At 48.2% G+C, this 13,064-nt stretch overlaps 1 protein-coding gene across 2 annotated transcripts in view; it reads right to left on the bottom strand.

The window, feature by feature from the left end:
* kiaa0825 (KIAA0825 ortholog) overlaps positions 1-13,064 on the bottom strand; it is a 608,024-nt gene that overhangs the window by 366,643 nt on the left and 228,317 nt on the right. For both annotated transcript variants that reach the window (XM_041185961.1, XM_041185962.1), the window contains one exon: positions 7,665-7,804. In XM_041185961.1, coding sequence (XP_041041895.1) covers positions 7,665-7,804 — 140 coding nt within the window. The remainder of the gene's footprint in view (positions 1-7,664; positions 7,805-13,064) is intronic.

The following is a 13,064-nucleotide window of genomic DNA, read 5'->3' as shown; positions in this document are numbered from 1 at the left end:
GTTATCCAATGTCCCACCCTTTATTCCCGGTGAGCTCCTCCTCCCCGCCTTCACCAACTAGGGGAGGTCAGGTCCGGAGTTGTGCCGATCCCGCTCGACCTCAGGGAGCCCAGTCTCCGCCATATGTACTCCTTCCGGCGCCAGGTCTTCATTCGCCTGGCCCGGGGGCAGTGCACAGAGGGGTGGTTTGATGTCATTTTCGAGGGGGCTGCCTACCGGGTATTTTGGACGGCGGATGGCATGCGGTGCCACACCAACAAGGAAGTGGGGCATGTTAGGAAGAACTGCCACGCCTCCAAAGCCACCAACAGCACCCAGGCAGCTGCGGCAGGCACCGCCACACCTCACCCCACCACCACTCCAACTGCTCCACTACAACGGGGATGATGACGTTGGCAGCTAATGGCACCTTGGCTGCTGGCGAGGTGGGGGAGAGAATCCATGCTGTAAGAGAAGGACCCGCCACCCGGGGGCGGCCCCTGAACACCCTAAAAACACTTGGATCCCAAGAGACCTGAAGACACCGGCTCAGGGGAAAAAGCACCTTTCAGCCCTGGCATCATGGCAAAGCTTGCTCTTGTGCCCAAGGACGCCTCAGCTCCAAGTGCTGGGCCTGGCGTCGTCCCTGCGTGGGCTCCCGGGTCCAGTAGCGATCAGGCGTGCAACCCCAAGCCGGTGGTCTTATTAAAGAGGGTGGACCTGCCCAAACCCCAGAGGGGAGAGCATCCGGTGGGGGGTTGGTGCAGGCTGCGGAAGCCTCGCAGTTAGAGGTCTCCCAAGCCCCCAGCCTACCCCGGAAGAGGCGCCACCCCTCGGAGGGGGAGGACCTCACCACTTGTGAGGTCAGAAGTGTCTCCTCCCCCAATGAAAAGGTGGTGACATCTCCCCACTTTAAGTCCTGGATTTGTCCTTTGGGGGGAGCCCAAATCCCCGACCCCTTGCTGCAGTCCCCTGAACAGAGCATCTCGGGGGTCAGTGAGGGTGTCGCCCTTCTGGTGGTGCCCAACCACGACCCACCCTGAGATGCCATCTGGCCCGCCAAGGGACTGTGGCAGTCCCTTCATGGCCCCACACACTGGGTCATCAGGTGGTGGTAGTGAGGAAGGCCTCCCTGCTTCCTCCCGACCTTTAGCGCCGTGTGCCTCCATCCTGGTCTGGAGCTTTTTCCGGACTCGCTGGGTGACCCAGTGCCTGAGGAGGAGCAGGGCTCCGAGCCGTCGTCACCTTTGGCCCATATCCCCAAGAGGAGATCAGAGAGGACCCCTCTGCCCTTGATCCTAGGGGTGGGATCAAGGTGGGGTTGGAGCTGACTGGCAGCTCCTCCAAACCAGCCCCCAAACTCAGTACAGGGGAAGGGTTGGAAGCTGGAGGCGACGACCTGAAGGAGGATTAGGTTTCGGTGGTGAGCACTGGGGACAAATTGGAGTCATTGTCAGGTGAGGTGGTGGATCCCTTGGTGCCCCCCTTCACTGATTCTCCCCTCATCCCTTTATGAGAACTCCAGGGTTTTTTAGCCACTAATCGCAGTCGCTGAGACAGGGTCCAGTTGGCCCTCGGCTGGCTGCATTCTTTTCCTCATGTTCTGGTCCACCCGCGAGTCCCTCAAGGCCCCTTTGCTGGACCAGAATGCTAAGAGGAGGGTCCACGTGTTTCTTGCTAGGCTCCTGAAGGAGAGGAAGGATTAAAATAGTCCTCTCCTTTTTACACAAGGTATGGTGATGGTAGCACAAACTTCTGACAATGAAGACTACCATAGTTAGTTTCAACATCAATGGCAGCAGGGATGCACAACACAAGTTCCAGAACTTCTCAGTCCTCAGGGACGGGAAGTACGCCATGTGCTTCCTGCAGGAAACCCATACCATTCTGGGAGACAAAGCTGCGTGGCTCCTGGAGTGGCGAGGTAGGGTCTACATGAGTCACCTAGCCTCCAATTCTGGTGGGGTGGTCAACTTGTTGGCCTCACATTTTTAGCCGGAGATCTTGGGGGTCAAGGTGCTGGTGCCAGGTTGGTTGCTGCACCTTACTGTGCACCGAGAGGACATGGCACTTCACTTTGTGAATGTGTACGCAGCAGCATGTGAGGTCCATTGAGGAAGTGTCCACTCATCTTAGCTCCATCAACGTGGGCGAGTGCATCATCCTCAGGGGGGATTTCAACTGCACCCTCGAGGCAAGGGACCGTCACGGTGTCCAGCACTGCACGCTAGGTGTGAGTAAGTTGAGGGACCTGGTCGGGTCCTTCAACTTGGTGGACGTCTGGCAACAGCTCCATCCTGACTCCAGCATTTTCACTTTCGGGTCACCTGGAGTTGGAACGTCCAGACTCGACCACCTTTATATTTCCAAGGCGTTCGTGTCCTGCGTTCCGTTGGCTTTTGTGCAGCAGGTGCTGTGCATGGCCCACGATCTTGTGTGGGCGGAACTCATTCCGTTCTGTGCTCAGACAGAGTCCACGTACTAGCACATTAATAACCTCCTGCTGGAGGAAGAGCGGTTCCTGAACTTGTTCCATCGTTTCCGACAGGCTGGAGAAGGAAGTAGGGAGGATTCTCCTTGAGGCTATGGTAGGACATGGGCAAGGCTCACGTCCGCGTCTTCTGTCAGGTGTATGTGAGGGGGTTGACAAAAAGGCAGAAATCCAGGGTTATGAGGGGTTTGACCTGGAGGCGCATCTCTGTCAGCCCAATGCGGACCGGCCCTGCAGCTGGCGTTTGAAGAGAATAAAGGGATGCTGTAGGACCTGCAACACGTTGGGTCCCATGGCGCGTACGTGAGGACTTGGGCCATGGCTCCCCCTTCTACTTGCTGGAAAAAAGGCACCAGGTCTGTCAGCACTGCTGGCCAATGACGGATCCCTTGTCTTGGATCTGGAGGGCATCAGGGCCATTGTCAAAACCTACTACACTGCCCTGTTCTCTCTGGACCGGTCCAGCGAGGATGCTCGCTGAGTTTTGTGGGAGGACCTGCCACAAATCGGCCTGGAGGGCGCCAGAAAGCTTGACTCCCTTATAAGTCTGGGGGAGCTGACCGGCGCCCTTGACAGCCTCTCCAGGGGCAAGTCTCCGGGGCTGGACGGGCTGACCGTGGAGTTCCTCAGGGAATTCTGGGACTTCCTAGGGAATGACTACGCAAGGGTCCTGGGGGACAGTATCGTTACTGGGGAGATCCCCCTCTCATGGCATAGGGCGGTCATTGCCCTGCTGCCTAAGAAGGGGGATCTCCATCAACTTAAGAACTGGCGCCTGGTCTCTCTCCTCAGCACAGATTACAAGATTTTTGCCAAGGCAATATCTTCTTGCCTTGGCACCGTGCTGGATCACATGATCCACCCTGACCAGTCCTACATGGTTCCAGGCCACACTATTTTTGATAAAATCCATCTGGTCCAGGACATCATCCAGTTCTCCCAGAGGACTGGTCTGTCGAGCACCTTCTTATCTCTTGACCAGGAGAAGGAATTTGACAGGATGGATCACGAATATTTATTAGGGACTCTGCGAGCATTCAAGTTCGGGGTGCATTTCATTGCTTGGATCTGACTTCTGTACGCTGCTGCAGAGTGTCTAGTTAAGGTTAATAGGTCCCTGACGGCACCCCTTTGCTTTGGGCACCGGCTCCCGGGGGAGGGTTTGGGGCTTGGGGCTAATGTGGAATTCTGTCCGAACAGGGGTGCGCTCAGACAGAAGACCACCATGCACCTGCGCCACCTCGAGTCCCAGTATGACACCGGGGCTGAGCATGACCACCCTAAGTCTTGGTGGCATTGGCCACAAGCTGGACATCCACCGATGCACGTTGCGCCAACTCCTGGGGAATCATCCAGCCCACCCCTCCGCCATCCAGCGGACATCCCTTACTGATGTTCCCAAGCTTGCTTTTGCAGCTCCAGCAACTGAGGTATGACCAAAATAAAAACAGAAAATGCTGGAAAATCTCAGCAGGTCTGACAGCATCTATGGAATGAGAAAAACAGTGTTAACTTTTCAAGTCCATAGAAGTCTTCTTCAGACAGTGAGTGGCTGCCCTCTTTTGCAGGGCACTGGCGCTGACCACTGCTGCCACTGCCTTCCATGCTGGATTGGTGACCTTGCTTGCTGGTCTTCGCCCCAAGCAGGGGTAGAGGATTTCATAGCATCCAGTAGCTGCCCAAGGGAGGTGTTGCTAAATTTGGGGGCAGCATGTTCCCTCTCTTTGGCAGCCGGACTTTGCAGCAGCTTCCGATGCCTTAGAGAGTGCTAGCTCTGTGCAGCGGCACACTTGAAATATATTGCTGAAGGCCTGAGGTGAAGGTGGAACAAGTGAATCAGTGGCTGCTCCGTCAGCAACCCAGTGTGTTTCCCGGGAATGCATTATTATTGTGGCGGAACGCACCGGGAATGGGACGATACAGTGCGAAAAGCCGCCATTGCAGCTGGCGGGTAAAACGTCCTTTCTCTCGCCCGCTCCTGCACTTTGTACAAATCTGGGATGATTCTGTCCTATGTTTCTATAATACTGATTTTAGACTTTTTTAAATAAATTTGCACTAAGTGGTAGCACATAGATGATGCGGATTAGCAAAAATATCATACCATCATCCTCCACTAAACGCACAGTAAATAGCAACAATTGTGTTGACACCAATATTATTGAACACTCTGCAGAGAAACTTTCCCTTTGCTTAATCCTAGTCTTCAGTAACCATTCCCTTGAAATAGATAAGTACTAGCATTATGTCGTCAATGGCTGAATGTCAAAGCAATTCATTTGCTTCTATTTATTTCAAACAAAGTACAGGGTACTTACAATTTGAACTATTGCTCCACCATTACACTCCCACTTTAATCTCCAAGTAAACAATTCATTTTTAAATTTACTTTTGGTTGTGATACTTGTTCTTCTTAACTGATCATATGAAGTTTCATCATAGCACAGTAAACTGATGCACAAATGCACTGTGCCTTGAAGCAAGAGGACACTGGGCTGAATTTTGCATTTGCCACTACTAGGTGTTGGAGAGGCTACATAACTTCCAGGCTGAAGTGCACTTGGTACTTGGTAAGATTTCTCTCTGTAGTCTTCCACCAGGGAATTTTCACATTAGGTGCACAATAAGTACACTTGACAGTCATGTGAATTAAAAAAGTAGTTCAACAGATTTTCCACTAATCTGAAAGGTGCAGTAGGCCAACCAACTGTACTCTCATGGGTTCACAATTTCAAACAGCAAATATGGAACCGGTGCAAATTTGGGCTAATTGCCCACTAATTCCTAATTAATTACACTTTAAAATGTTACATCTGTATTCCCAGGCATAAGGGTCCTCCTCTCAATTCTCAAATGCTTAACAAGGAGGCCCACACTATTTTACAAGTTAAAATGCATGGATTTATTAATATTAAATTACTTAAAAGTCTGATGAATCTTGTTGAAATGTAAGATATATGACCTTTTCGCATGATTTATCAGACTTTTTAAATATTACTTATTAAAATTATTTGTGCTCAAAATGATTGTACTTTCTAAAAAATTGTTTAAATTTTAAGTTTGAAAAAATGTTTAATTTTTAATTTTTTAAAATTAATTATATCTACTAAAATCTGATTTCCCAATGCCTTTTATCATGAGATTTTACAACACCTTTTTACTGCAGCAGCCTTTTCTCAATAGAAAAGCAGAATGGCTTGGATCTTCTGAGGAGTGGCAATCATCGTCGGTTTGCTGTTCTGCGAGAAAACTCCCCTAACTCGACGCTGCTCCACATTTCTTCCAGGACCTTCCACCAGCTTTTCCAGAAATGTGAAGCGCAGTGTCCACCAGAAACTCTGTCAAAGTGGAGTAGAGTTGGGGGAAGACAGGATATGATCTCTTTTTATGGCACCAACTGCTGTATGGTAAGTTTAAATATCCAGTCTTTGAATGCTAGTGAATGGATAAGTGGATGAATGATTGAATGGGTAAATGGGTGCGGTGGGTAAGTGGGTAGGGTGGATAAGTGGGTCGGGGGGTAGGTGGATGAGTGGATAGGTGGATGAGACCCTTAAGTGACCAATTAATGGCTGCTTAGGGGCCTCTGCCCACGGCCGCTGGGATTTTACCTCACATCATGGCCACACACCAGCGGATTTGTTTCCTGTTTGGGCATCTTGTGCCCATCGGACACCCTCTACAAGTTTAACCAACCTCCGCATTTCTGCTCTTGCCCACTCTATCAATCCCAGCCTCCAAAGGCTTCTTGCCAGGACCTGTGAGTGTGGCCTTGGTGAGATCCTGGACTTGCCTTTGGCAGGGCACTAAGGCTCTACTTCTTCAGGGAACTATTTCAAGCTGCCTTGCACCCCACTTACTTTAGCTGCAGTTCCTTGCTGCCAGCCTTCAATACGGCAAAGGAGCAGCTTATGCAGCTCTGCCTTGCACCTCTGATGAAGGGCAAGCAGTGCAGCAACACCAACACTAACGGCTTCAGCTGCCTTTTCCTCAGCCACATGCTGCTCCACAGGGCAGAGGGAATGGAAAGATGTCCAGCTCCAAGACTCTCAACACAGAGTCAAACAAAACAGAGGATCAGTTCTCTTAACATGTATGAGCACCAGTGTCTCAGGAAGGCCAGGCTTACATGGTAGGTCATTGCTAACGTCTGCGGCCTTCTGGACCAAGGCCTCCTTCCTAGTGACCATCATGATGACTGACACTGATGGGCCAACCAACCCCCAGCACCCCCATATCGCTGCCTCTCATCAATGTTATGTGTTATCTTCTCCTGCAAGAAGACACATCAGAATTTTGAGTGTTAGTAATGGATGGTGTGGATAAGGGTAAACAACATTGGTGGAGGGTAATTATGAGGCATAGATACAAGAGAGCCATGGGGTGAGGGCGAAATGAGTATTGGCTGGTCTGATGGGGATGAGGTGTCTGAAGAGAGAGGAATAAGTGGAGCTTAAAGGTGTGTTGCTCTTAGGATGCTATGCAGGAGAATGCTGGGAAAAGTCAGAGTGTGGGGTTCAGCACCAGAAATTGCAATGCTACTCACCTTTCCCATCCTCCATAAGTCTTGGATCCTCTTGGTGCACTGGCTCCAAATTGGAGAGATCACATGTCTGTTGACTTCCTTGGCCACTTCCATCCACATCTGTTTGGTTGGAGTGGCTGGCCTCTTCCTCCCATCTGTGGGAAAGATCAGCTCACTGCAGTCCCTCAGATCCCACAACAGGATCTCCAGTTCAGAGTTAGAGCCTTCCCAAGTCTCCTTTCTATTCCTCTCATTGTTGAAGCCTCAAAAATCCATGTCCAGTTGACCCATTCCAAATCATGCCAGGATCCCTTTCATTAGAAATCCTCCCTTTGACAGATCCAGCGTGTCACCCCATATGCCCTCCCTGTTTGCATGGGATTCCTAGAGATAGGATGATCATGATATTTATCAGTTAAAGAGCCTTGGCAAAGCCTGCTGAAGAGTTCAACAGGTTGCTGACCTGCTAATGATCCCGCTATATGGAAGGGACTAAAGTGGAAAAAATTCTGCCCATTTTCTCAGAGATCTATCCCATGAACTGTCAATCTTCTCCAGTCCCAGTTCTTGAGTATACTTCTGCGTAGGTTTTGTTATGCCTTATCTTACGCAGAAAGTTTTTTTTTAGCTGACATTTAGTTGCAACCATTTATAAAACCTCATACTTACATGTGTTATTCAGCAGGATTCGAGGTACCAGACAGTCCTGAAGCATTAGCATTTGCAGTAATAAGTTCCAGTTGCAGTTGGGTTGTGACAATAACAACATAAGGTGCTGGTCGACTGCAACTTTATCACATGATGAAGGGCTGAAACACACACCAAACAAAGATTATACTTCACATGTTTAAGGGAATGAGTAGCCTAAAATATAATACTGAAAATAGATGACATTTCTTCCCAATAGTTCTTGAATATATTCTAAAAGAATATTATGTCATGGCTTATTGCATTTGAAGAAAATGTCAAATCTTAGGAACACCTCAAATAATTCACAACTAAAATGCTAAGACAATATGTGTATCACTAAGCCTATAAGACAGATCATGGATACACTTAGTGAAATAAAAAGAATAACTAATCAACATCAAATGAATAAATGTAGGCCAATTCCTTTTAAAGCTGTTGGCAGCTACTGATAAGATGCTTAAAAGATTGAAGTTTAGTTAAATTATGTCACAGATTCAATGAGAATTTAAGTTTTGCACAGAGCTGACTTAGAGTCAAAAGGAAGGCTATTGTAGAGTATGAACAGATATGATGTAAAAAAAAAAATCTGTACCAATGGATGTGTGAGATTGAATAAGCTAAACAGTAGGAGACAAAAGTGTTATAAAGAGACTACAGTTGAAGCGTTACAATTGTGCAATTAACCTTGCTTGATATTCTTCAAGCAAATATAATTTATGCCTCACACCAATAAATCAAAACTGAAAGGATTTCACTATTTTTGTTAAATTTATATATCTTCTGTTTAATCTTCCAATAACAAAGTCTACCCTATTTGATGCTGAACATTTCAATTTAAATAAAACTATATTTAAATAGTAAGATAAAAGCGAAATACTGTGGATGCCAAAAGTCTGAAACAAAAACAGAAAATGCTGGAAAAACTCAGCAGGTCCAGCAGCATTTGTGGAGAGAGAAACAGAGTTAACATTTTGAGTCTCAATGACCCTTCGAAACGTTAACTCTGTTTCTTTCTCCACTGATGCAGCTAGACATGCTGAGTTTTTCCAGCATTTTATGTTTTTGTTTTATATTTAAATAGTATTTGTTAAAGTAATACACAAAATATACAAGTGCTTCCCACTTAGCACTTAATCATGAATTCTGCCTCTAAAGTATGAGTGTAAAGTCTTGATTTCTCCTCCATAATTTCATATGCAATCATACCTGCCCTATTTCAGCACATAAACATATATAAATACAATTGTTGTTCCCTTTACATTTGGTATGCTTGTCAGTGTCCTGATAACTGCAAGACAAAAAGCTTCACCATGTCTCTTTTCTCAATGATTCTCATGTTCTGTACTACCAAATGATTATATATAAATACAACAACCAATAAAAAACTCAGTTGCATAATATGTTGGCTTTTGGATCAGTTGCCACCTGCTTAAAGGTGCTTTTTTGTGCCGTTTCACCATATGAAATAATTAGTACGAATCAAATGCAGGCACACAAAGTGGGACAGGTGAAGGTAATGTTTTATAATTATACAATTCAGTAATAAAATCATCTAAGAATCAATGTAGCTCATTTTTAGTTCTTCTTAAAATTCATTTTCCTTCCATATTATGTATAACAAAACAAATAAAGGAACACTAATACATGTACTGAAGAATTGTGATGTGTGACCAGTCCTTGCTTCATTATAATGCAAATTGTTAATATTGTGGAAATATCTAGTCCCAAGATTAAACATTCTAATGAGAGCGTAGGTAAAGTGACAAGACTCATAATGCAGGACAACACCAAAGTTAAAAGATTTTGTAGAAATTATAAAGTAAAGCAGTAAATAGTAGCTAAGTGCATCAGTTCAATAATGCAGAATGTAGGAATTACATTAAAAAGATAATTAAATGATAAAGATGATACTACGGTAAAGCTTAGGGCTGAATTTTTATGTAGAAAGCAGAGGTCCAGCTGCCGGGGTCACATGTGGGGTGCAGAGGTGGGGGAGGCAACCCTGCTTCTGCAGGCAGCGGAATACACAGCCGCATTTTGTCGTTGGCAGCTAAATAAGGGGATGTACCAGCTGGATGAAGGCGCATTGACAGCCATACATACTCAAAGTCAAGCAAATAGGGTCTGGGGGCACGGCAGACAGACAAGGCGGCCCTGGTGAGCAGGAGGGTTGCTGAGGGAAGGCACCATTGTCACAGGGGAGGTGGGGGAACACTTCCCTGCTCCAAAGAGTGCCCAAAAAGCAGGCCTCCCCCTCACTGAAGTCCACTGGGAGGCTGCCACGATTTACCTGGTGGTCTCCCCACATGGCAGAGCCCTCCAACCATTGGTAAAATGCTAGGGGGTATGAAGCCGTCCTTAATTGGCCCTTAACTGGCTTAATTGGGCTTTCGATGGGAGAGCCATCAGCCAACTTTCCCACCATTGGGAAGATGACAGTTGCACCACATGCCACCTTCGCACACTATTTTACCAGCCTTCCTGCCTCCCAGCCCATCCCCAAAGGGCTGGTAAAATTCAGCCCTTAAAGTTAAATTGAACAGCTTGCAATTTTCAGTTTCCATCATTGCCCATGGTTTTTTGCTAAAAACCAAGAAATAAAAAAATCACATACCCTAAAAATGTTATTTCATTATTTCAACTATAAATCTCTGAAATGGACCAGTGGGGGCAATCTAAGGTGTATATTTTTAACATTAGTATGTGGCTTGACTTTTAAGAAAAAGAGTCCAAATTTCATGCCAGGCTCTTGGAACCCCGCCATATCATCCATGCACGTTAGCGGGAAAGCATGCTGACATGTTTCACAACAGCACGCAGGGGTCGTGCACTTGGCGGCCTTCACTTCGGAGGAGCTGAGGTGAGTGAGCAGCAGCATCCTCCACAGCTCGCCTGTTGTTTACAGGCCTCAGGGGTGCCGGGGGTAAGTGCTGGCCAGCCTCAGAGGTGACTGCTGAGTGGGGTGGGGTAGTGTCTGGGCACGAGTGCTGGCCAGCCTCGGAGGCGACCATCGTCAGTCAAAAAGACACATGTTTAAAATGACATTAAAGGGTTCTTTGATAAAAACAGATCTATTCATATGCACTGCAAGGTTTAAAAGATAGGCTCCTTTCATAGATCATTTTTCAGGTACAGAAATGCAACATCTGTGGATCGTATTGATGAAAGGGCACTTAACCCATATATAATAAAAGTAAAAATACTGCAGATGCTGGAAACTGAAATAAAAACAGAAAGTGCTGGAAAAACCCAGCAGGTCTGGCAGCATCTGTGGAGCGAGAAACTGGCAGTGGGCGTGATGGGTGGCGTGCATGGAAAATATGGCATGACCTGCTTCACAACAGTGTCAAGGCAGGTCATCATAGTCTGCTCAACCCGCTGATGGCGGGCCGCGTTTCCCACCATCGGTTAGTGGAGAGCTAATTGTAAAACATTAACATATAACTAAAAAGCAATCGTGCCAGGCTCTTGGAACCCCGCCGTATCGTCTGTTCACATAGGCGTGAAAGCACCCCGACGTGTTTCACAACAGCACGCAGGCGACATGCACTTGGCAGCCTTCACTTTGGAGGAACTGAGGTGAGTGAGTAGCAGCATTCTCCACAGCTCGCCTCAGGGGCGGCAGGGGCAAGTGCTGGCCAGCCTCAGAGGCAACTGGTGTGGGGGGTGAGGTCACGTGCTGCCCTGGTGCTGCATCCCGCGCATAGGCAATCGGGGTGGGGGTCAGGGTAGACAAGGGAAGTGGCCACGGACACCTGTGTAAACTGACCATGCCTCTGCAATGAGACAGGTCAGGTGCAGCCACAGTGATATGACTGGTGTCAGGCTCCTAGACTGCCCGCCCATGCAAGCAACGCAAGCAATACTGGCCATGGAGCAGTCACTGCTGGAGGCACTCTCAGCCCCTTGCAATCTCAGCATACTGGTTTGGACCAGTGTTCCCCATGTCACAGGTTGACAGGGCAGCCATGCAGTACACTTATCTCTGGCCATCCGAGGGGTGACCAGCACTCTCTGGGAAGCGTTAAGGGACGGTCAAACAGGGCCAGGAAAGGTGTTAAGTACAGTCATGATAACCATGTCTCTCTCTCTTTCATGCTGCAGGAAGAGCACATCAGGATCATGGATCCCGGTAACCTAGCTGTATGCCTGTTGGCCTACAGAGGCCATAGAAGACTGAGGAAAGAGCAACTGAGGCTTCTGGTTGCGCAAAGGCAGGAGCAGCAACCTCATGAAGAAAGGGCAGCAGGAGCTCCTGCACATGCTGCCCAGGAGCGATGTGAGCCGTGGTTGGTCAGTGCCTAGCAACACCCAGGGTTTATAGGTGCTGCTTGCTATCCTGCAGATGACTGTGAACAAGTTTCGCCAATGACTGCGCATGTCTAGGGACCTGGTGGCTCATATCTGCCACTTACTGCAGGACTTGACGCCAAGGAGACATGGAGGGCATCCACTGCCAGTAGCTGTGAAAGTGACCGCAGTGCTCAATTTCTTTGCTAGTGGCTCCTTTCAGGGCTCCACAGGTGACCTCTGTGGGATTTCACAAACCACCACCCATAAATGCATCCATGAGGTCACAGATGCCATCTTCTCCATGTCACACAACTTGTGCATTTTGCCCAGGATTGGGACAGCCAGGATGCAAGGACCATTGGATTCGCCCTGATCTTGGGATCCTCACAGATGCGACTGACTGTACTCATGTGGCACTCCGGTCTCCATTGCTACATTCGGTAGACTTTATCAACCGCAAGGGCACTGAACGTGCAGCTGGTATGCGACCACCAGAAATGCATCCTGCAGGTGTGCGCACAGTTTCCAGGGAGTGTGCATGACGCCTATATCCTGAATCACTCGCAGATCCCTACAGTCTTCCAGGGTCCACAGAGGCTGCAAGGTTAGTTCCTTGGGGACAAGGGCTAGCTGCAGAGGCCGTGGTTAATGACAAGCGTGCGGCAGCGTCAGACTGCAGCAGAGCGATGTTATGATGAGGCTTATACAGCAGCTTGCAACTTGGTGGAGCATACTATTGGGATGCTGAAGATGCGGTTCCGGTGCCTGGTGCAATACAGTCCGCATAGTCATTGTCTGCTGCGCCTTTACAACCTGGCACTCCAAAGGAAAGACGTGCTGGCTGAGAAGATGGAAGAGCTGGAGATCTCCTCAGATGAAGAGGACACTGATGGGGAGGAGGATGAGTGGGCCCTCGGTGGTGATGATGAAGGGGATGAGGGTCTTGCACTGGCTAGACGAGGCAGGCGCACTCGGAAGGCCCACATAGCTGCCAGATTTGTGGAGGATGATGACAACATGCAGAGAGGTGCCCCCATAGATCCTCACATCACAATTGTGAACGTTTGACTCCAATTTAGCTTATGG

Source organism: Carcharodon carcharias, chromosome 4 (assembly GCF_017639515.1).
Source record: "Carcharodon carcharias isolate sCarCar2 chromosome 4, sCarCar2.pri, whole genome shotgun sequence".
In the NCBI taxonomy this organism is placed as follows: domain Eukaryota; kingdom Metazoa; phylum Chordata; class Chondrichthyes; order Lamniformes; family Lamnidae; genus Carcharodon; species Carcharodon carcharias.
Note: the sequence above shows the minus strand (reverse complement) of the source record. Positions and strands in the feature narration are given on the sequence as shown.